At 38.8% G+C, this 21,679-nt stretch overlaps 1 protein-coding gene across 1 annotated transcript in view; it reads left to right on the forward strand.

Annotated features, from left to right (window-relative positions):
- The window catches only part of GIPC2 (GIPC PDZ domain containing family member 2), a 75,093-nt gene extending 54,946 nt beyond the window's left edge, over positions 1 to 20,147 (forward strand). The window contains exons 4-6 of the mRNA XM_069478113.1: positions 2,800 to 2,906; positions 8,016 to 8,097; positions 19,859 to 20,147. Of these exons, the coding sequence (XP_069334214.1) occupies positions 2,800 to 2,906; positions 8,016 to 8,097; positions 19,859 to 20,004 (335 nt within the window). The 3' untranslated portion in view covers positions 20,005 to 20,147. The remainder of the gene's footprint in view (positions 1 to 2,799; positions 2,907 to 8,015; positions 8,098 to 19,858) is intronic.
- Positions 20,148 to 21,679: the final 1,532 nt, after the last annotated feature.

Here is a 21,679-nt window from a genome sequence, read left to right on the forward strand (position 1 = left end):
TCCATTCCTGCGAAGTGACTGATTTAGGGCTTGGCCTGGTTGGTCAGGCATGCTTAGACAGGCCAGCACCCCAAAAGTAGGCCAGACTATTAAATAGTCATGATTTTCAAAACGTTTCAAAACACTAAACCTGTTTTCTCCCCCTGTGGGTAAACAGTACTATCCTGCCTGTTTTCATGTATAAACAAGTTGATTTCTGTACCTAAATCATCAGATCATAGAGAAACATGGCTTCTGTTTCCTTAGAGGTGAAAACTGTCTTTCTGGAGGCTGGTCTAAGACCAGACCTTAAAATTTAACTTTTGCTTTGGTGCCACCAAGTGGTTAGTTTTGAGGTGCCACTTTTGAGAAGACGGCTTGGCAAATACATAATGATAAAAAAAAATCTGAGGTGAATAGGTGGATTACAGAGGATTTTTAGGGTGGTAATAGTATTGTGTGCGATACTCTACTAGTGAATATATATTATTATATATTTCTTCAAACCCGTAAGAATATACAACACCAGAAGTGAACCCTAATGTAAACTATGGACTTCGGGCAATAATGACGTGTGAGCGTAGGTTCATCAGTTGTAACTAGTGTCCCACCGCGGTATGGGAGGTTGACAGTGGGGCAGGCTGCGCATGTGTGGGGACATGGGCCATATGGGAACTCTGTGTACTTTCTTCTCAGTTTTGCTGTGAACCTAAAACTGCTCTAACAAAATTTATTAATAAAAAGTCTTCCGTGCTACGTATTTTGCCCTTCTGTCTGCCAGTGTTGCAGGTAGGAGCAAGGTGAGGTAGAGAGGTTGTCTAGGGAGGCCGGCTGACTTCTCAAGCAGGACGACAGTGCCTTTATGAAGCCCCTACATTCCAGAGGCTGGGTGCTTAGCTTTGTAAGTCTCAGAAAGGTTTTTTATTTGTTTTCAATGTATCAGAGTTGTTCATTTTTTCAGGGCTATATCATATTCACCAAACTTATAAGAGGCATTTGTTGGTAAGTCAGAATGCCAATATATTACTTTACAATCATTATAGAAATGTATATGTAGCGGTGGGCACAAACACAGGTGTTAGATGGGCTTGTTCATTTTCCACCCTGTAGGAAATTTATATAAGAGGACAAATTATAAAGAGCAGATTGCTTGGTGAGCTCTCAGTGGGTGGGGTCTGTGTGTGGGGTGGGGCTGCTTATCTTAATGTTAGTACTGTTAAGCTGTGGCTGTCCTCACCACTTTAGGGATATGTGTGACTCGGGCTGGCAGCACTCACACTGTGGGGCGGTACAGAATCCTGGACCTTGCTGATGACAGATCGACTTAATCTTTTTCTCTGGGCAGTCTTTTTGAAACTCTATGCTGAGCACATGAGAATCCTTTTTTCCCTCAGGACACAATGTAACTGGCCAGGCCAATGCTGGAGGCTTGCTGACACAGGTCTAGTCTCCTGAGAATCCATTCGGTCACCAGGAGTAGCATTTGGGTATTCCCAAAACTCATCAGCCACCATTTATAGGTTTTTGCTTAGGGGGAGCTGGTGTACTCATTGCATGATAATTTTTAATAATTTCATTCTCAGAGGAAAACTTAATGTTTTGGTGAATCTGTCCGTGAATGTAGGTTAAAATTAATATGAAAAATCCTTGATCACTTTGGCATAGATTCCCAATAGCAAAGAGGTACTTGGCTGAAGATGAGAATTTTTCTAGGTTCTAAGTAAGCAAGAATGCATTCGTGTGGGCCACTCGATGTCTGTGTCTTGAGAGCTTTGCATAGACCTCACCATCTACTCTTATTTCCCCCACCTGTGCTGTGCCTCCTCACGGGAGCTCAGGTGTCTCCAGTTCTTTGGTGTAGCATCCCCCTCCCCACTCACCCCTTCCTTGCCTTGCCCCAAACTGCTGCCACATAGAGTCCTCAGTTAAGAGACTAGGGATGTTTCTAGAGGTTGTAAATTGGTGGCCTGTGGTTGGAATCTGACCCACAGTTCTCTTTTATTTTTGCCAATATGTTGTTTCTAAAAGTTTGACTTAATTGCCTAAACTTAAAAAACTTAAAAATCAAGAGATTCATAAAAGACTCTGAAAATCCAGTTTCTTTGCAAAAAAGTAGACCTGGCTGTGCAGGGCCAACATTCCCGCAGGGTAGTAGGTTGTGGGACTGGCCTGGATAGGGCACACCCCTTCCGTTATCCTCGGTCCCCAGCCTTCCTGTCACTCATTTATGTTACTGCTTGGTATTGGGGGGTGACCCTCGGTGCATTGAAAAAACAAAAACCAGAATAAAACACAACAGAAAAAACAAGCATAAAGAAAGGAGTGGCTTCACGTGGACTCTAACTCCCTGTTTTTGTCCTTGCTGTCGGTGGGGAATTCCTTCCTTGGAACCTCCTCCCAGGCGTTTTTCCTTTAGGAATCTGCTTCTCCTGGCATGTCATCTCTGATTTTATCACTCGTGCTTCCAAGAGGTCTGGGGCTGGAGGGTTGTTGAGGAAAACATACAGACTTTGGAATGTAGTCTGTATCCATAAGACCTGGTTTTAAATCCCAGCCTCACTTCTTACTGAGTCTTTCCTATCTGTACATTTCGCATGTTCCCTTTTCTTTTTGTGGTCAGAACTCTCTCATACAGACTCCCACATGAGAATAATGGATGGTGGGTGAATTTATTTTAGTTTGAGAAATTCTATAAGAAGGCATGCTTTTTATCAATCTCTACCTATAGTTTTGTGATAAGAACTACAGTAGCTTTCACAGCAATCTGTTGGGATTCTTCCTGAATATATGTACCTTACCCCATTCATTGTGTGTTTACAGATATAGGGCCAAGGTCAAAAGCTGGAAAATCATCAGCAGAAAAAGTTGGTACCGGAAGGGAAACTCTTCGCCTGAGATCAAAAGGTCCTGCCACCGTAGAAGAAGTGGTATGTTATGTTCATTTACTTCCTATTCTGCTTGGAAATGTATAGATATTCATGTTTATTAGAGCTGGAAATAAAGGCAAAATGACAAAGTTAAATAAAATGCCATTCTTTTTAATTACAACATGGACTTTTAGTTCATTGTTTATTTGAACAATATGGAAATTACTGAAGGCATTTAAGGAGGAAATACAGGAACTAAGTGTGTGAGAAGAGATTGTGACTTAGAGAAATTCTCAGCTGCCTGCAGATGACTTTTCTAGAATCTGTAGACATCTGGACTATCTCAAAAACTGAAAAGAAATTGTCTCAGAGCCACCTGTAGGAGTAAAGATACTTAAGAAGATTTTGATAATAAAAGATTATATTTATAAACTCCACTCCTCAGGTAAAACATTTTGTACTCATCTTTGACTCTTCTCTTTCTCATCCCACATCCCTTCCATCAGCAAATCCTGGTGGATCTACCTCAACAAGAGACCAGAATCCAACATCCACTCGCTTCCTCTGCCCCCTACCATGGCCTGAGGCACCATCGTCTTACCCTGCATGTTGCAGTCACCGTCTGTTTACTCTCCTCATGTTCCTCCTTGCCCTCTTTCCATCTGTGCTCAGCAGCAGCCAGAACCATCCTTTAAAAATACAAGTGAGATTATGTTTCTTTTCTGTTCACAACCCTCCTGTGGCTTCCCATGCCATTCAGAATAAAAGCTAAATTCCTCAGAGAGACCAACATGACCCCGCATTTCTTCTCTGATCTCACCTCCTACCACTCCTGCCTGGCTTCCTCTGCTTCAGCCACATCAGTCTCCTCACTGTCCCCAAATGCTGCAGTTGTATCCCCACCCCAGGGTCTCTGCACTGCTGTTTTCTTGCCTGAATGCTTTGCCCGTTTATCTGCATGGCTCCTTTGCCTGCGTCAGGTTTCTGACTACATATCACCTCGCCTCAAAGGCCTTTTCTGTGTGTCCTGTATAAACAGAAATTCCTCCACCCCTCCTACTGCCCACTCTTCCATGCCCTTTCTTTTCTTTTCTTTCTCTCTCTCTTTCTTTCTTTCTTTCTTTTTTTTGAGACAGAGTCTCGCTCTGTTGCCCAGGCTAGAGTGCCGTGGCATCAGCCTAGCTCACAGCAACCTGTAACTCCTGGGCTCAAGCAATCCTCCTGCCTCAGCCTCCCGAGTAGCTGGGACTACAGGTGTGTGTCACCATGCCTGGCTAATTTTTTTTTTTTTCTATTTTAGTTGCCCAGCTAATTTCTTTCTGTTTTTAGTGAGATAGGGTCTCACTCTTGCTGAGGCTGGTCTCGAACTCCTAACCTCAAGCAATCCTCCCTCCACAGCCTCCCTGAGTGCTAGGATTACGGGCCTGAAGAACAGAGGGAAGGAGCCAGCTGTGGGGAGCCAGGAGAAGGTTACCTCTGCCTTTTCTCAAGGCTGTGAGGAAAAATGGGCAGACCTTTAAGCAGCTCACAAAGGAAGCAGGGTCTACGTGTTCTAATAGCATCATTCATAAATACTTACTTAAGTAAACATAAGCTATATATAAGTTGCTGGGATGAAAAAGAGTAGCTTAAGGTCTATCTCGGGACATAGGAAAGATTCATTCAAAGGTAAACATCTAAAAATCCATTCCTATTTTCATAGCCTGTTTAATTAAATAGGGCAATTAAAAATAGCTCATAATGAAGGGAAAAAGCTGGTTTGGTGCTAATATTAAATCTGATACAAATGACCTACAATCTAATTTCAAACACTTAAGGAGTTAAAGGATTTATAGGATTTGGAACAAATCATTCCCTTATAACCTAGCACAAATGCTGAAAACTGTAAGTTACTGCACTCGCATACCTCATACTCCATTCAATGTGTGCTTGTTGAGACAGGCACAGTCTAGATGCTGATGATATGAAGATACATAAAGGCCTTGTTTCTCCTTTAAAGGGAGAGAGGCATGAAAAGAAGCTCTTATAAACCAGCAGGATAGGGTTAAAGAAAGTATGTACAGGATACACAGTGTCACAAAGAAGGGACTCATCAACTGTTACCAGGGATTAGGGAAAGATAGGAGGTCAGGGAGAGTTTCCTTCCAGAAGAAATGAGTGAGTTGGTTCAAAATGAGAAGAAGAAGAGTGTTCTAGGCATGAAACAATGATGGGTTTGGGGACCTTGTAAGTCATCCAAGAGATTGGGGTGTGGGGTGCTGGGAGTACCTGGTTGGGAGTGATTAGGCTGGGGTTAGGAGGTGAAGGGCCTGGGGATCATGAGAGAGCCATTTAGGAATTGCAAGGGGAGCAACACAATCAGTTTTGTGTTTTAGAAAAATCCCTTGGTTCTAGAGGATGGGTGTTGGGCAGGATGGATTTGAGAACCTGAAGACTGCAGGCAGGGAGACAAATTAAGAAACCTCTGTAAATCAGAAAAAGTGAGGCTGGAACCCAGGCAAACAGAATGTGGATGGAGAGGAGGTGATAGATCAAGAGCTCATCAATAGCTAATAGGAGCTATTCGAATGGTGAAATATTGGTGGCCATTTGTGTATGAGCATACTGACACTTGTGACCATCACTTACAAGATGACTGGATAGATACAGATACAAAGGTTAATACCTAAGTTATGGCCAGGTGTGGTGGCTCATGCCTGTAATCCTCGCACTCTGGGAGGCTGAGGTGGGAGGATTGCTTGAGGTCAGGAGTTTGAAACCAGCCTCAGCAACAGCGAGACCCCGTCTCTACTAAAAATAGAAAGAAATTACCTGGACAACTAGAAAAAAAAAAAATAGAAAAAAGTAGCCGGGTGTGGTGGTGCATGCCTGTAGTCCCAGCTACTTGGGAGGCTGAGGCAGGAGGATCACTTGAGCCCAGGAATTGGAGGTTACTGTGAGCTAGGATGACGCCAGTGCACTCTGTCCAGGGCAACAGAGCGAGACTCTGCTTTAAAAAAACAAACAAACAAAAAAACCCACCTAAGTTACTTTGCATAGCCAGTTGCTTTACACAGACAATTCAAAATACACTATAATGAAGGCAAGAACAACATGTCGTCTCTGTTATTGTTTTTAAGGCTTAGTTCTTGTAAATAAAAATGTGAGAAAGTTGTACTAATATCCTCAAGGAAATAAATTTTCATTTGCTATAAAATGCATGATTTTAATAAATTTTGAGACTACAAAGCAGTATGCATTTATAACAGTATTAAAAGTGAAAATGTGAAAATTCTTACACTCTAATCACGAATTCTACATTTGCACCTAGAATTGAGTATTTAACATCTTTGGGGAATTCCTTTTTTTAAGCTATGAAGCCATTTAAAACCAAGTTTTAAAATAATCTGAACTTAGAACCAGAATTTATCCAATAGTAAACCAAAAATTTAGGGGGCTAGGGGGAAGGGATGGGTGTATACCTACTTGATGAGTGCGATGCGCACTGTCTGGGGAATGGTCAGGCTTGAAGTTCTGACTGGGGGGGGGGGATGGGGGTGGGGGGAGGGGATGGGTGCATACCTACATGATGAGTGCAATGTGCACTGTCTAGGGAATGGACACTCTTGAAGCTCAGACTCGGAGGGATGGAGGGGCATGGGCAATATATATAACCTGAACTTTTGTACCCCCATAATGAGCTGAAATAAAAAAAAAAAAAAGACACTCTCTTTTCACAAGAAAAAAAAAAGAATATTAAGACTTATCATGTTTTTTACTGAAACTTTTAATAATAGTTTTAGGAAGAACAAATATGTTTTGGTACCATTAATACTTAACACAAAAAGTATTTTGAAAATACTACTTCAGGCCAGGTATGGTGGCTCATACCTGCAATCTCAGCACTTTGAGAGGCCAAGACAGGAGGATCTTTTGAGGCCAGGAGTTTGAGACTAGTTTGGGCAACATAGTGTGACTCCATCTCTACCCAAAAAAAAAAAAAAAAATGATTTCATCATTATCTCATTTTTATAAAATTTCCTTTTTTTTTTCTTTTTATTATTTATTTATTTTTTTATTTCATCTTGTTATGAGGGATACAGAATTGCAGGTTACATACGTTGCTCCTGTACCGCCTTTCCCCCCAAGTCAGTGCTCCAGGCGTGTCCGTTCCCCAGGTCGTGCGCGTTGCACCCATCGTGTAGGTATATATCCCTCCCTTCCCCACCCCCCCCTTCCCGAGTCAGCACCTTCAAGTGTTACCACTCCCCAAACGGTGCGCAATGCACTCATTGTGTAGGCATACCCCCATCCCCTCCCCCACCCCCCACCTCAGTCTGATATCCGATTGGTGTCGTTCCCAGATTTGTATTTAGGTGATGATCAGGGAAACCAATTTAAAATTTCCCTTTTTTAGGATATTTTTGTAAAGTACATAATATATCAATATGGTAATATATGTGTATAACTTATAAATGGTACAGTAAAATTAAAACAAATAATAAGGATATATGTTCAGAAATGTTTTACTATTAGGGTGAGCCATCAAAAGTTCAGAGATGCTGGCCTGCACAATAGAGACCAAAATCTTCTTCATGGCACAAAGGACCCCTTCAGATCTAGTCATGTTTGTCACTGTGTTCTCCAGTCACATGGGACTTCTTGCAGCCCCTCTGACATGCTGTCATCTTCTTTCAGACTGTGTGACCTCACGTAGACTTTGCCAATCTATTGCCTTCTGCTTGAAGTACCCTCTCCTGCTTATCTCTTGTTCATCTTTGAAAACACAGTTGTTAAGTCACCTTCTTTCAGAAATCTTCCATGACTATTAGAGAAATAAACTTGCTTCCTCCCTTGTGATGCTTCTGTACCTTTTTTATCCTTTAAAAATTGTTACACAATTATTTATTTTCCCATCTGTCCTCATGTTTAGATTGTTAGCTGCTTAAGGACTGTGTTCCTGTTTTGAATCCATAACACTTAATGCTGACACTAAATATAAGTATTCATTGTATTGATTTGTATTTAGTTACCGAGCACATTGTAGAAGATCTACTTCCATTAAAATTAGCTGAAGTCTACAACTATGACCTGGCTGCACATCAGATTTCCCCTTACATATGCCCCAACAATCATGAAATTTCAATACAAATGTAATGTATTATGTTATTTCTCTCTTCTTTGATAAAGCCTTCTGAAGCCAAAGCAAAGGCAATTGAAAAGATTGATGATCTTCTTGAATTGTACATGGGAATTCGAGATATTGATTTAGGTAAGATTATACTATTTTAACAAGTCTTATACCTCTTACTTTGATGGAACTTAATACTTACTTATGTCTTGTTTGCACTTACAGACAATTATACTTTTCAAGGTAAAAAGTATTTGTGGAGTGATGAAAAGAATAATGAACATAAGATAAGATAATAAAGAATAATGAAAAAAGATCTAATACTTATCACTTACTAGCTACGAGGTCTTAGGGCCAAGTCAACATTTAAAAATTTTGGTTAGTTCTTAGTCTATAAACTGTGAATAATAATATCTTTTCCAGTCATGTTTTATGGATTTAAAAAATATATCTGAAAAGAATTTTATAAATGACACATATGAAAAGCATTGTTATTGGATACATCAAATTTATACTGATTAAATTATATATTTATTATGATATTAAAACTATGCACCATTTAATAGAGCTACTGAAATCCTATGAAACAATGAATCAGAAATACGAAGAAAAGACACATTTGGCATATGTCTAATAGGGGCATTTGAGCAATTAAATTTCTGTGTATTTTTTATGTCATCATTAGGCTGTCAGGGTCTTGATTTATCAGTGAATACTCTATTGGTTACAAATGACAAAAACTAAAACCAAAATGAAACAAAAAACCCTAACTCCAACAGGTTTAAGGAAAAAAGGAGAAATTTATTGGTTCTTATAACTGAAAAGTCCTGAGATAGATCTTGGCATCAAGAATGGCTAGATCCAGAGTTCTCATGCTGTTATCAGGATGTGGTTTCTTTTCTCTCAATTCTAGTTTCATTTTAGGCCTTCATAGTATCCCTCCCTGGTGGCTTCAGGCCCTTCCCTCATGGAGCCAAAAGGACTGCCATCGCTCCACCCTCTACATCCTCTTGGCATCAAGGACTATGGGAAGGAGGGAGGGCCTCCCTTAAGTCATTCATACAAAATGCCCAGGATTGTCTCCGATTTTTCTGGTTGGCTGAAGTGAGCCAATCCCTGAGGCCTGGAGGATGGTTGGGCCTGGGTCAAATCCCCTACCTCTGGGGCTGAGCGTAAGCCTGAAATACAAGCGTCAAGGGTATGAAAGGCCTGGCCCTTCCCGTGTAGAAGCAAGATATCCGTTCCCTTAAGAAGGGAAAGTGGGATGCTGGGTGGGGAAAAGAGTAAATATATACCCCAGGGGAAGAGTTTGTGCCTGCATGCATTTGTGAGCATGTGTCTGAATCAGGCACTTAATACATTTTTTAAAGTCAAGGACTTGATTGTTTTGTTTACCTGCTACCAGGTAGAGTATTTGAAGCTCATTCATCCTTCTCTTTTCTATTTCCACTCATCTTGCATTTTCCTTTTGGAATTTTCAAAAGACAAGATTTAGAACCAATTTAGTGTGAAGATCTTAATTGTCTTTTATTTGCAATTCTAGAATCAGGCAACAGTCTGTTCTATAAAATAGAATGGGTGTTCTGATGAGCTGAGCAGAGGAGTTTGGCTTTATAGACAAAAAACTGCTGAAAAAAGCAGAAACAGAGACCAAAAAGCGGCCATTTTAAGGTTGATTTCCTTACTTATAAAGGTTAAAGCAGAGGGGACTTCCTTATGCCAGCTAAGACTGCCCTGTTTGGGGATTTGGCTATGATCTCTCTCCTGATTTCTTAGGTCAGGTAAACAATTTAGTTGTGGCTTGGTGAGTGGAACTTCAGCATGAGTGACTCCCTTTCGGTTTGGTCTGTTGGGCCTCGTGCAGGAGCTCTGTCCAAACCAATGGCCTCCTGTAAATTTTATTTAACAGAATCTGTTCTTATTTTTTCTTACCTGCTTGAAATTTAGAATTTCTATACTGAATGTACAGATGATGTCTGTAACTGAAAAACATTTGTACTCTATTTCTTGCTCCTTGAAGAAAAATAAAAAATTTGCATGTAATAAATTTTTGCTCTAAGCAGACAAGAAGTTAAAGCTGAAAACCAGGGTCTTACAATTTCTCTCCTCAATTCTTTTGCCTTTGGAAAAATATCAGGGTTTGCGTACGTGACATGGGTCTGTGACGGGTGTGCAAATGCATATGCAAATGAGGGTAAATAGGATTTAGGAATGGTAGTACCCTTTACTTAACTAGGTAGTATTTACTGGCAAAGTAATATAGTACATTTCTTTTCAGCTGAGAAGTTTTCAAAGAGCGTAACTGTATGACTATTAGAAGATTCAGGAACTAATATATCAATTGCTGGATTTTCTTTTTTTTTTTTTCTTCCAAGTAAAAAGTATTTTATTCAGCATTTTCCTGGAAGCAGTAGCCACGTAATCATAGTAAACAGGACCAGAACCAAAAAGATATGAACTTTTGAAAAATAAGCCAAAAGTTAATGATATTTGCATGTGATGCAATTAACCTGGAACAACATTAGGCTCAACTGGAAAAATCATAAGAAAGCTCAGAAAATGTGGTAGACACACAAATAATATAGAATAATTAGTGGTCCTAAAGAGTTAGACATTCTGTCCTTATAATATCACAAATGCAATAAAATTGATACATTTCATAAATACAAATTCATCAATGCATGTGCAATATGTATGTAAAGGCAGTTTTTCCCTGAGCTTCACTTAAAAGAAGGTAAGAAAATATATCATGTTTCCTGGTGGCAAGACAGACTATAACAAAGATTTTAATGCATCCCCATGTACTCTATGAAAATAGTGGAATTCTGATCCAAATAATTGCTGGATCTTGAACTCAAATTCAGGAGAACTGCAATTTTCAAAGGTGGGAACTTAAAACAGTTCTCAACTTCAGAACTTAAGTTTGGATACAGGCCTTACAGTTACTTAATTATAAATTGAGAATAGTTAATAGTTAAATAAATTAGTTTGCCTTTTTGTTATTAAAATATACAAGTATACAGGGTAGAGTGGTAGACAATAGTATAAATAATTATAAATGAATTAAGAAATAATTTTCTTTCTTTCCTTCTTTCTTTCTCTCTCTCTCTCTCTTTCCTCCCTCCCTCCTTCCCTCCCTCCCTTCCTTCTTTCTTTTTCTTTTTTTTTTTTTTTTTTTTTGAGATAGTGTCTCACTCTGTTGCCCTGGCTAGAATGCAGTGACATCATCATAGCTCACTGCACTCTAAAACTCCTGGGCTCGAGTGATCCTCCTGCCTCAGCCTCCTGAGTTGCTGGGACTATAGGCATGCGCCACCACAGCTGGCTAATTTTTCTATTTTTCCTTTGTATTCTTCTGGCTAATTTTTTCTACTTTTGGTGGAGAGAGGGTCTCGCTCTTGCTCAGGCTGACCTTGTACTCCTGGCCTCAAGTGATCTTCCCACCTCAGCCTCTCAGAGTGCCGGGATTACAGGCGTGAGCCAGTGTGCCCAGCCAACAATTTTTTAAAAATCAATTTTCTTTTACTCTGAGAAATTCAGGGCACTAAACACTCCTGACAATTTCCATGTAAATTAACTAGCAATTCCTTTGTAAGGTTAATTAATCATCTATAGCAAATTCTTCCAAATGGCATGAAAAGTCATTATTATTACACATGATTAGCAATGTGATTAGTCACCTAGGGAGGTAAAATGTAAGAAAAATAATTATTTGAAGAATGTTAACCATTGGTAAATTGGGAATTTCTTTCATTATTCAGATCTGATTAGCATGAAATATAAATCACAAATGTGGCATTTATTTAACATACAAATAAATACATTTACTTGTATGTATTCCTAATATTTCTTAGCTTTCAGAAATGTTCATTCTTTTTTTTTTTTTTTTTTTTTTGAGACAGAATCTCGCTCTGTTGCCTGGGCTAGAGTGAGTGCCGTGGCGTCAGCCTAGCTCACAGCAACCTCAAACTCCTGGGCTTAAGCGATCTTACTGCCTCAGCCTCCCGAGTAGCTGGGACTACAGGCATGAGCCACCATGCCCAGCTAATTTTTTCTATATATATTTTTAGTTGGCAAGATAATTTCTTTCTATTTTTAGTAGAGACGAGGTCTCGCTCTTGCTCAGGCTGGTCTCGAACTCTTAACCTCGAGCAATCCACCCGCCTTGGCCTCCCAGAGTGCTAGGATTACAGGCGTGAGCCACCGCACCTGGCCTAGAAATGTTCATTATTAATGTGAATTACATGGATATCACATTATTCTGGACTTGTTAATGTAAACATATATTACAAAAAATTATAGGCCGGGTGTTGTGGCTCACGCCTGTAATCCTAGCTAGCACTCTGGGATGCCTCGGTGGGAGGACTGCTTAAACTCAGGAGTTTGAGACCAGCCTGAGCAGGAGCAAGACCCTGTCTCTACTAAAAATAGAAAACTTAGCTGAGAGTAGAGGTATGCATCTGTAGTCCCAGCTACTCTAGACCCACCTACTCAGGAGGCTGAGGCAGGAGCATCACTCCAGCCGAGGAGTTTCAGGTTACAGTGAGCGGTGATGATCTATTCTGGGGCAGCAGAGCAAGACTCTGTCTCAAAAAAATAAAAAATAAAAAAATAAAAAATTACAAAAAGTGATATGACAATAAATGACATAAAACATTATCCTCAAAAAGGATTATGGGATGTTCATTGTTATTATTTTTAAAAAATAAACAACAGAAATTCATTTCTCACAGTTCTGTAGGCTGGGAAGTCCAAGATCAAGGTGCCAGTACTCAGTATGTGATGAGGGTCCTCCTACTGTGTCCTTACATGGCAGAAGGCAGAAGAGCAAAATGGGAATGAGCCTATTCCCTTAAGCCCTTCTATTTAAAAATTTTTTTTTCAGTTTTGTGTATATATATTTTTTATTTGTATAAATTTAAGGTTTACAAGTGCAGTTTCATTACATGGATATATTGCGCAGTGGTGAAATCCTATCTGTCTATTTTTGTTTTTGATACATTTTAGTGTAGTCATTATCCAAATAGTGTATATTGTACTCATTAAGTAATTTCTCATTCTTCTCCCATCTCCCACTCTCCTAAGTCTCCAGTGTCTATTATTCCATTCTCTATGTCCATGTGTTCCCATTGTTTAGCTCCCACTTATAAGTGAGAATATATAGTATTTGACTTTCTGCTTCTAGTTATTTCTCTTAAGATAATGGCCCCCAGTTTTGTCCATTTCATTCTTTTTTGTGGCTGAGTAGTATTCAATGGTGTGTGTGTGTTTGTGACATTTTCTCTTTCCAAACATCCACTGATGGACACTTAAGTGGATTCCATGTCTACTTTTGTGAATAGTGCTGCAATGTACATACCAGTGCAGGTATATTTTTGATATAAAAATTTCTTTTCCTTTGGGTAAATACCCAGTAGTGGGATTGCTGGATCGAATGGTAGTTCTATTTTTAGTTCTTTGAGGAATCTCCATACTGTTTTCCATAGAGGTTGTACTAATTTACATTCCCACCAACAGTGTATCAGTGTTCCCTTTTCTCCGCATCCTTGCCAACATCTGTTATTTTTTGACTTTTTAATAACAGCCATTTTGACTGATGTAAGATGGTATCTCATTGTGGTTTTAATTTGCCTTTCTCTGATGATTAGTGATGTTGAGCATTTTTTCATATACTTTCTGGCCATTCGTAGGTCTTTTTTTGAAAAAAGTCTATGTCCTTTGCCCACTTTTTAATAGGGTTATTTATTTATTTATTTTTGAGTTACCTGCATTCCTTGTAGATTCTGGATATTAGCCCTTTGCATAGTTTGCAAATATTTTCTCCCATTCTGTAAGCTGTCTCTTCACTCCATTGATTATTTCTTTTACTGTGCAGATGCTTTTTAGTTACATCCTATTTGTCTATTTTTGTTTTTGTTACATTTGCTTTTGAGGTCTTAGTGATGAAGTCTTTGCCTAGGTCAATGTCCAGAAGAATTTTTCTAGGTATTCGTCTAGAATTTTTATAGTTTTAGGTATTACATTTAAGTCTCCCCCCGCCCCTTTTTGGAGATAGGGTTTCACTGTGTCACCCAGCCTGGAGTGCAATGGTGTGATCATAGCTCACTGTAACTTTGAATTCCTGGGCTCAAGTGATCCTCCTGCCTTAGCCTCCTGAGTAGCTGGGACTGTAGATGTGTGCCACCACACCTGGCTAATTTTTAAATTTTTTATTAGAGACAGGGTTTTGCTATGTGGCCCAGACTGGTCTCAAACTCCTATCCTCAAGTGATCCTCCTACCTCAGCCTCCAAAGTGCTGGGATTACAGGTGTGAGCCACAATGCCTGGCCACATATAAGTCTTTAATACATCTTTAGTTAATTTTTATATATAGTCAGAGATAGGGGTCCAGTTTCATTCTTCTGCATATGGCTATCCAGTTTCCCAGCACCATTTAGAGAATAGAGTGTCCTTTTCCCAGTGTATGTTTTTGTTGAATATCAGTTGGCTGTAGGTTGGTGGCTTTATTTCTGGGTTTTCTATTCTGTTCCATTGATCTATACATCTATATTTATACCAGCACCATGCTGTTTTGGTCACTCTTGCCTTGTAGCATAATTTGAAGTCAGGTAATGTGATGCTTCCAGCTTTGTTGTTTTCACATAGGATTGCTTTGGCTATTGGGCTCTTTTTTGGTTCCATATGAACTTTAGAATTGCCTTTCCTAATTCTGTGAAAAACGATGTTGATATTTTGATAGGAGTTGCATTGAATTTGTAGATTACTTTGGACAGTATGGTCATTTTAATGATATTGATTCTTCCAATCCATAAGCATGGGATGTTTTTCTATTTGTTTATGCCATCTACGATTTCTTTCATCAGTGTTTAGTTTTCTTTTTTTCATTCTTAATAAAATTAGGATTTCTAATTTATTAAGAGATCCAGAGATATGTGGAAAGGAAATCTGAATGATAGTTTCCATTTTTCCTATACAGTCTTTTATAACTACTGAAAAAGTATACACTAATGGTGTTTTAATAGAGATAATTACATTTCTTCCTAGGATCACTTTCTTTTTTTTCAAAAAATTCAAAACAACAAACACTATACAAAGTCATCCTTCTCAGATAAAGCCAATGAAATTTTGGAAATAGATTTTCATTAGAGATTATATTCTAAATTGGCTGTGATTTGATGTTTGACTCATGTGACTTGTTGGAAATGGGTTGATATTAATATTTATGAAAAGTCTTAGTGAAGGTAAGTGCTGAAGATCTTCCCCATAGAATGAGGTCAAGTTACAGATTTCATGGTGAAATTAACAATGGGGCTGATTAATCTTTATCTAAATCCTACTATTTGCCATTTTATAGATTTGAAAAGTGAGAGTCAGAGAAGTCTGGTAACTTGCCCAAAGTTACCTAACAAATTAACAGCTAAGATTTAATTCTAGGGCCGGGCGCGGTGGCTGACGCCTGTAATCGTAGCACTCTGGGAGGCCGAGGCGGGTGGATCGCTCGAGGTCAGGAGTTCGAGACAGCCTGAGCAAGAGCGAGACCCCGTCTCTACTAAAAATAGAAAGAAATTATCTGGCCAACTAAAATATGTATAGAAAAAATTATCTGAGCATGGTGGCGCATGCCTGTAGTCCCAGTTACTCTGGAGGCTGAGGCAGAAGGATTGCTTGAGCCCAGGCGTTTGAGGTTGCTGTGAGCTAGGCTGACGCCACGGCACTCACTCTAGCCCGGGCAACAGAGCGAGACTCTGTCTCAAAAAAAAAAAAAAAAAAAAAAAAGATTTAATTCTAGGACTTTTTTTTTTGAGAAATTAAAAAATATTTATTTATTACTTTACTTAAATAATAATCAATTAAATGTTAATATAAATAACATAGCTTTAAAACATTGCATTTTTTTAATACAAAAACTGATCTAGTGAAAATAATGATTTTGTTTTACATTGTTGCAAATCTCTTCAGTGTCTGGATTTTCTTTTTTTTTAAATTTTTTATTGATACATAATATTTTTTTTTTTTTTTTTTGAGACAGAGTCTCACTCTGTTGCCCAGGCTAGAGTGCTGTGGCGTCAGACTAGCTCACAGCAACCTCAAACTCCCGGGCTCAAGCAATCCTTTTGCATCAGCCCCCCGAGTAGCTGGGACTACAGGCATGTGCCACCATGCCTGGCTAATTTTTTCTACATATATTTTTTTAGTTGTCCAGATAATTTCTTTCTATTTTTAGTAGAGACGGGGTCTCACTCTTGCTCAGGCTGGTCTCGAACTCCTGACCTCAAGTGATCCTCCCACCTCAGCCTCCCAGAGTGCTAGGATTACAGGCATGAGCCACTGCACCCGGCCAATACATAATAATTGTACATATTCATGGAGTACATGTTATATTTTGATACAAGCATATAACATATAGTGATCAAATCAGGGTAATTGTAATTCTGGGACTTTGATACCAAAATTTTTAACCACGTAGTAATATTTTATATCTAAAAGTTCTGCTTACATATTTAAAAACTTAGTGGAAACTATATGTTGACCTACATCATCAAAATAGGTTTGTTATTAAAATAATGTAAAAATAGTTCAGTGGTAGTAATGAAAAATTGCCACTAGAGGTCAGACCTTAGCTGCTATATGGGGTATAAAAATTCTCTTTTAATGGAATATTTTTTGCCAGATTGTAGTCAGGTATTAAATATTATTGCAGCTCTATTATAGTCAACAGATAAAACTCATTTTAATATCTGTCTTATGTTAATATGCTATAACTTTCTAAAAAGTACTTGATTTTGCTAAAGTTTCTTTTGCTTTTCTCTTAAATTGGAGATATAATGTTTCATCAAAAAGTATAAAATTGTACCATTTATTTTTCCTGTAAGGATGTTTAAAAGCTATGTTTATATTTAATGCATTAGCAAAAATTTATCACATGTTCAAGTGCATGCTCTATTCTTAATTTCTTTGTGAGCCTTAATTTCCATGTCTTTAAAAGGGGTATAATACAACCTTACAAGGTTGCCATGGGATCAGATTAAATAATATGTTTCTGTCACATCACAAATAATAGCTGTAGCCATTATCATTCTTAGTAATGATCACTAGTAATTATTACTAGTAATAGCAGCCATGGTAGTGGAGGTAGAACATGTAGAACTATGGAAGTCTGATCAGCTCTGGGACTGTATTGAGCTTTGGGGTTTTCTTCACTTTTCTGCTGTGCCAGAATGAGTGAGCTTGTACATTTTGGACTGTAAGGTTAGAGTATGGGAATCTTGAAGAGCATTTTTCTTATTTTGTGACTAGGAACCAAAACCAGAGATTGCAAGCCATAGTTCCCTGTTCTTTACTTGATTTTCATGATCTTGATGTTCTTGGAGGGTATAAGTCACGTTTTTTTTTTCCCCCAGAATCTTCCTCAATTTTGGTTTGTCTAATTTTTTTTCCATAATTACATTCAAGTTTTCACACTTCTTTGTCAGGAATAACATAAATGTGGTGTTGTATTATTTTCATTACATCTTATCAGGAGGCACAGATTTTTGATTTGTTCTCTTATTAATGTTCACTTTGATTAATGTTCTCTTATTAATGTTTCACTTGTTTGCTAGGCTTCTATATTGTAAAGTTATTCTCCTTAATAAGTGTTTTGTGGGGAGATGTTTTGAAACTATGTAAATAAACTGTTCCTCATGAATCAGTTTCTTTCTTTAGTTCTTTCTCTTATCTATCTTTAATCAATCAATTAATCATTTATTTCATTATGGAGTCATGGTTTCATATTTTATTCAATGGAGTTATATAATCTGTTACCGTTACTACTTATTTTGATGCTAAAGTTATCCCTGATTTGGTCAATGGGAGCTTTTGCCCTCTGACTTGTGTGTCCTTTTCACATGTTCCTATCATTTTTTTTTTTTAATACTTTCTTTCTGGTACAAGATGCTCTTGGTTCATATTGTGCTTTGCCTGCTCCAGCCTTCGAATCAAGCACTTCTCCAAGGAACTCTCATTCTTTTTAGTGGGGAATGATATTTAAGAAGCAAGTTCTGGCCGGGCGCGGTGGCTCACGCCTGTAATCCTAGCACTCTGGGAGGCCGAGGTGGGCGGATCGTTTGAGCTCAGGAGTTCGAGACCAGCCTGAGCAAGAGCGAGACCCCATCTCTACTAAAAATAGAAAGAAATTATATGGACAGCTAAAAATATATATATAGAAAAAATTAGCCGGGCATGGTGGTGCATGCCTGTAGTCCCAGCTACTCGGGAGGCTGAGACAGGAGGATCGCTTGAGCTCAGGAGTTTGAGGTTGCTGTGAGCTAGGCTAACGCCACGGCACTCACTCTAGCCTGGGCAACAGAGTGAGACTCTGTCTCAAAAAAAAAAAAAAAAAAATTAAAAAAAAAAATTAAAAAAAAAAAAAAAAGAAGCAAGTTCTGAGTTTCTTATGTTCTCATTACTCTTGTGGTGTCATGCTTCCAGGACTGAGAAATGTGTGTGTGTGTGTGTGTGTGTGTGTGTATGTGTTTGTGTGTGTGTATGCATGCATTTATATTTTTGGAATCTCTCAGTTGAATATATATATATTTCCACTGATATCTGCAATTCCAATTCTGTAGGGTTTATTCTTGTTTTTTCCCTTTCCCTATTTATCCTTCTCTAGCAGTGACAAACCTGATTCCCATTGTTCTTGATATATAGACTCATGTGATCAATTTCCATGTCACCAATCTCTCATCACTCGGACTGCTATCCTTCTTTCCTGCCCCCATATCCTCCTCACCACATCTGTACTGTCCCGCCCCACACAAGACTGCCTGGCGAGGTGGAAGCCCTGCTCACCTTACTAGAACTTTGTTCCCTGTACCAGGTCACTCCACCTGCACCCCACTTCTGCTTTGATCATGGGGCCCTTCTGAGGGCCACATCTCTCCCTTTCTTCCTAGGCTGCCTTGTGTTAGTACTGAACCACTGGGAAGAGAAACAGCTCTTGTCTGCTCTCAGGAGCCCTGGTGGATTTAGCTGAAAGACCAAATCTTGTGGCCTATTAAGGGAAATCCTATGAGCTTTGATTAGCTCATTCTTAACCTGGGAGGAAAGGAGAGGCTGGAGCATTTCTCTTGGGATTTGGTGTTTCCCTTTCACCTGGAAGTTCTTCATCCAAATCCCAAGTCACATTCATACTGTCTCTTTCTGGTTGTTGGTGCTTATAGGGAGCTGAGCAAAAACCAGCTGAAGCTCATGGGCTCCCAGCCACCTAGGGGCAAGTCCAATGGGAATGTGTACTCTTGAAGATGCCGGTTCCCAGACATAGAATATGGGGCCTAGGCAACTTACTAGAAAAACAGCAAGGGTACCACCTTCACTTTCTGTCCTAATCGGGAGAGGAGCTCAGAAAAGGTACCTTGATTCCGTGGGTGGATATGTCTTCCTCTCCTTCTTCCTAGCTTTATTGCTCTCTTGCAAGCTGTCATCCTTTGTCTTTTTTTTCCTTTGGGGAGGGAGGACTAGACTCTATCATAGTTGGCAGTGGGAGGAGGAGGCAGAGAGAGCTAGTGACTATAGGGAGATGAGGGAAGTACTCTAAGTTTCCTGCCAGTGTTAGCCATAGGGCTTTCTCTCAGGGGATCTTGTTTGACCCACAGGAATGCCCGAGGTTCCCAAATGATGGGCCTCAAGGTCGGGTAGAGGGCAAGGGTGGCAGCTGCAAACCTGAGTGCAGTGGACAGATTGTTGAAAAATATCTCTACTACTTTGATATGTAAGAGGGGTATCTTACTGTTTTAATTTGCACTAGAAATATATGATACATATGCATGTGACTTCTGGAAAGTAATTTTCCTAGTGCCATTTTTCACAGTCCCCTGATGCTATCTCCATTAATCGTTAATTTTTAAAAATTATTTTTGACAGCTACCACAATGTTTGAAGCTGGAAAGGACAAAGGTAATCCAGATGAATTTTGTACGGCACTCAACGAAACTCTTGGAGACTTTGCATTCCCAGATGAATTTGTCTTTGATCTTTGGGGAGCCATTGGAGATGCCAGACGAGGATGATTATGACGTGGATGATCCGCCTCTGAAGAAATGAGCCATTGTTTTTATTTTTAAAAAAGCCCTGTAAGATCTGCTTTTGGACACTGTATGAACTCTGGTTTAATTGTATGTGTATGAATACATTCTTTGAAATATAATTTTGATTTCTGGGAACTTTTTAATGCAGCTGCTTATGTAGTATTCTTGAAATAAATTCCTAAAATATGATCACTTTTAATATTCCTTCAAAAGTTTTAAAAAAGTTTTAAGAAGTATTTCTAGAGAGATGATTTTGCTCCTCATTAACTCCCATGCTTTGTTTCCCACATGTAAGTAGTTGATTGCAATAGCTTTCTATTTCTTTTGCAAAATCTCAATGTAATGAAAATTAGAATTGGAGTATGATTTACCTCATAGCATCTTCATTTTGTTATACTGGTTTGAACAGGACAAGTTCAGGAAATACAATGTGAATTATGCCTCCCACGGGTCTAGAAGCGTTGTTTGTTTGTTTTTTTTTTTTGACTCACTGAGTAAGGGAAGGAAGATTCTTATGGCCTGTTGATCTCTAAGGCCCGCGTTCTCTCTTTGTAAAATAAGGATTGAAAGATTTTCTTTGCATTTTTGTAATTGCTCTTAAAACTTGTGGTTGAAATCTACTGTGCTGTGTGTGTGCGTGGTTGATCTGTGGAAGAAGGGTGAAGAAGAGGCAGGTAGGGTAGAACCACTTGCATTTGACTTCTTTTTTTTGGTTCTTAAAACAGTATTTCTTTTTTTCACTCATAGCTACTTTCATGTTACCGTTTATAAGCACTCCAGGGAACGTTTTATGTCCTTTATAGAATTTATCTTTTGAAAGATATTTACTCAAAATAACTATGTTTGAGACAAAATTTTTTGGGGTTAAACAGCAGCCTTTTTCTGCCCCTAAACTTTAGAGGAGATACTATCAGAAATAGATTTCCTCCAAGTGGAAATAAAGGAGGATGGGAGAATTGAGAAAATATATTGGCCTATTATTTTAGAGTTCTAGCACATTCCCTCTAAACCTTACATGCTTGAGAAAATTGAGGGTAAATGACTGTCTTATCATTCTTATATGACATTTTACAGATGTAAGAGAAATGGAAATGAATGGTTGCAACATAGATCATTTAATAAGGCAGAGCGTGGTGTGACCAAGCATTCTTCTCAAGTGTTAGATGAAAAATGCTGTGTGCTGCCATGGTAATCAGAAATAATCACCTGTGAGGGACATAGTCTGGGAAATCAGAAGTAGTTCCCTTTTCATGCTGGGCTATTGCTTAGATAACTCTGTTGTTTTCTGGGGAAAACTTTGCTTTTACTGCCATCCACTCCCCTTTGCCATAAGTTTAATGCTGTGAAGCTGATATTCTTTGTCCGATTATTTTGAAACCTGTAGAGAAGCTGTTTAAGTCATTAATGTGTAACAAAGATTGTCCCATTGCCCTTGCTCATCACTTGAAAATAGAATCCCCTCAGGTTGTAATTTGTTGGTACTTGTTTAGTGAATTTCTTTTGGAGATTCCAAAATATTTATTCTTAATACCGCTTCTTTTGGAAAGACATCAAAAAGGAGACTATATTTTTAGGGATAGGAAAGTTATTGGCTGACTTAGGAGGCCCATAAAGACAGTTTAAACAACAACAAAATTAATTTTTTGGCACTAGATAT

Source organism: Eulemur rufifrons, chromosome 8 (genome assembly GCF_041146395.1).
Source record: "Eulemur rufifrons isolate Redbay chromosome 8, OSU_ERuf_1, whole genome shotgun sequence".
NCBI classification, from domain to species: Eukaryota; Metazoa; Chordata; class Mammalia; order Primates; family Lemuridae; genus Eulemur; species Eulemur rufifrons.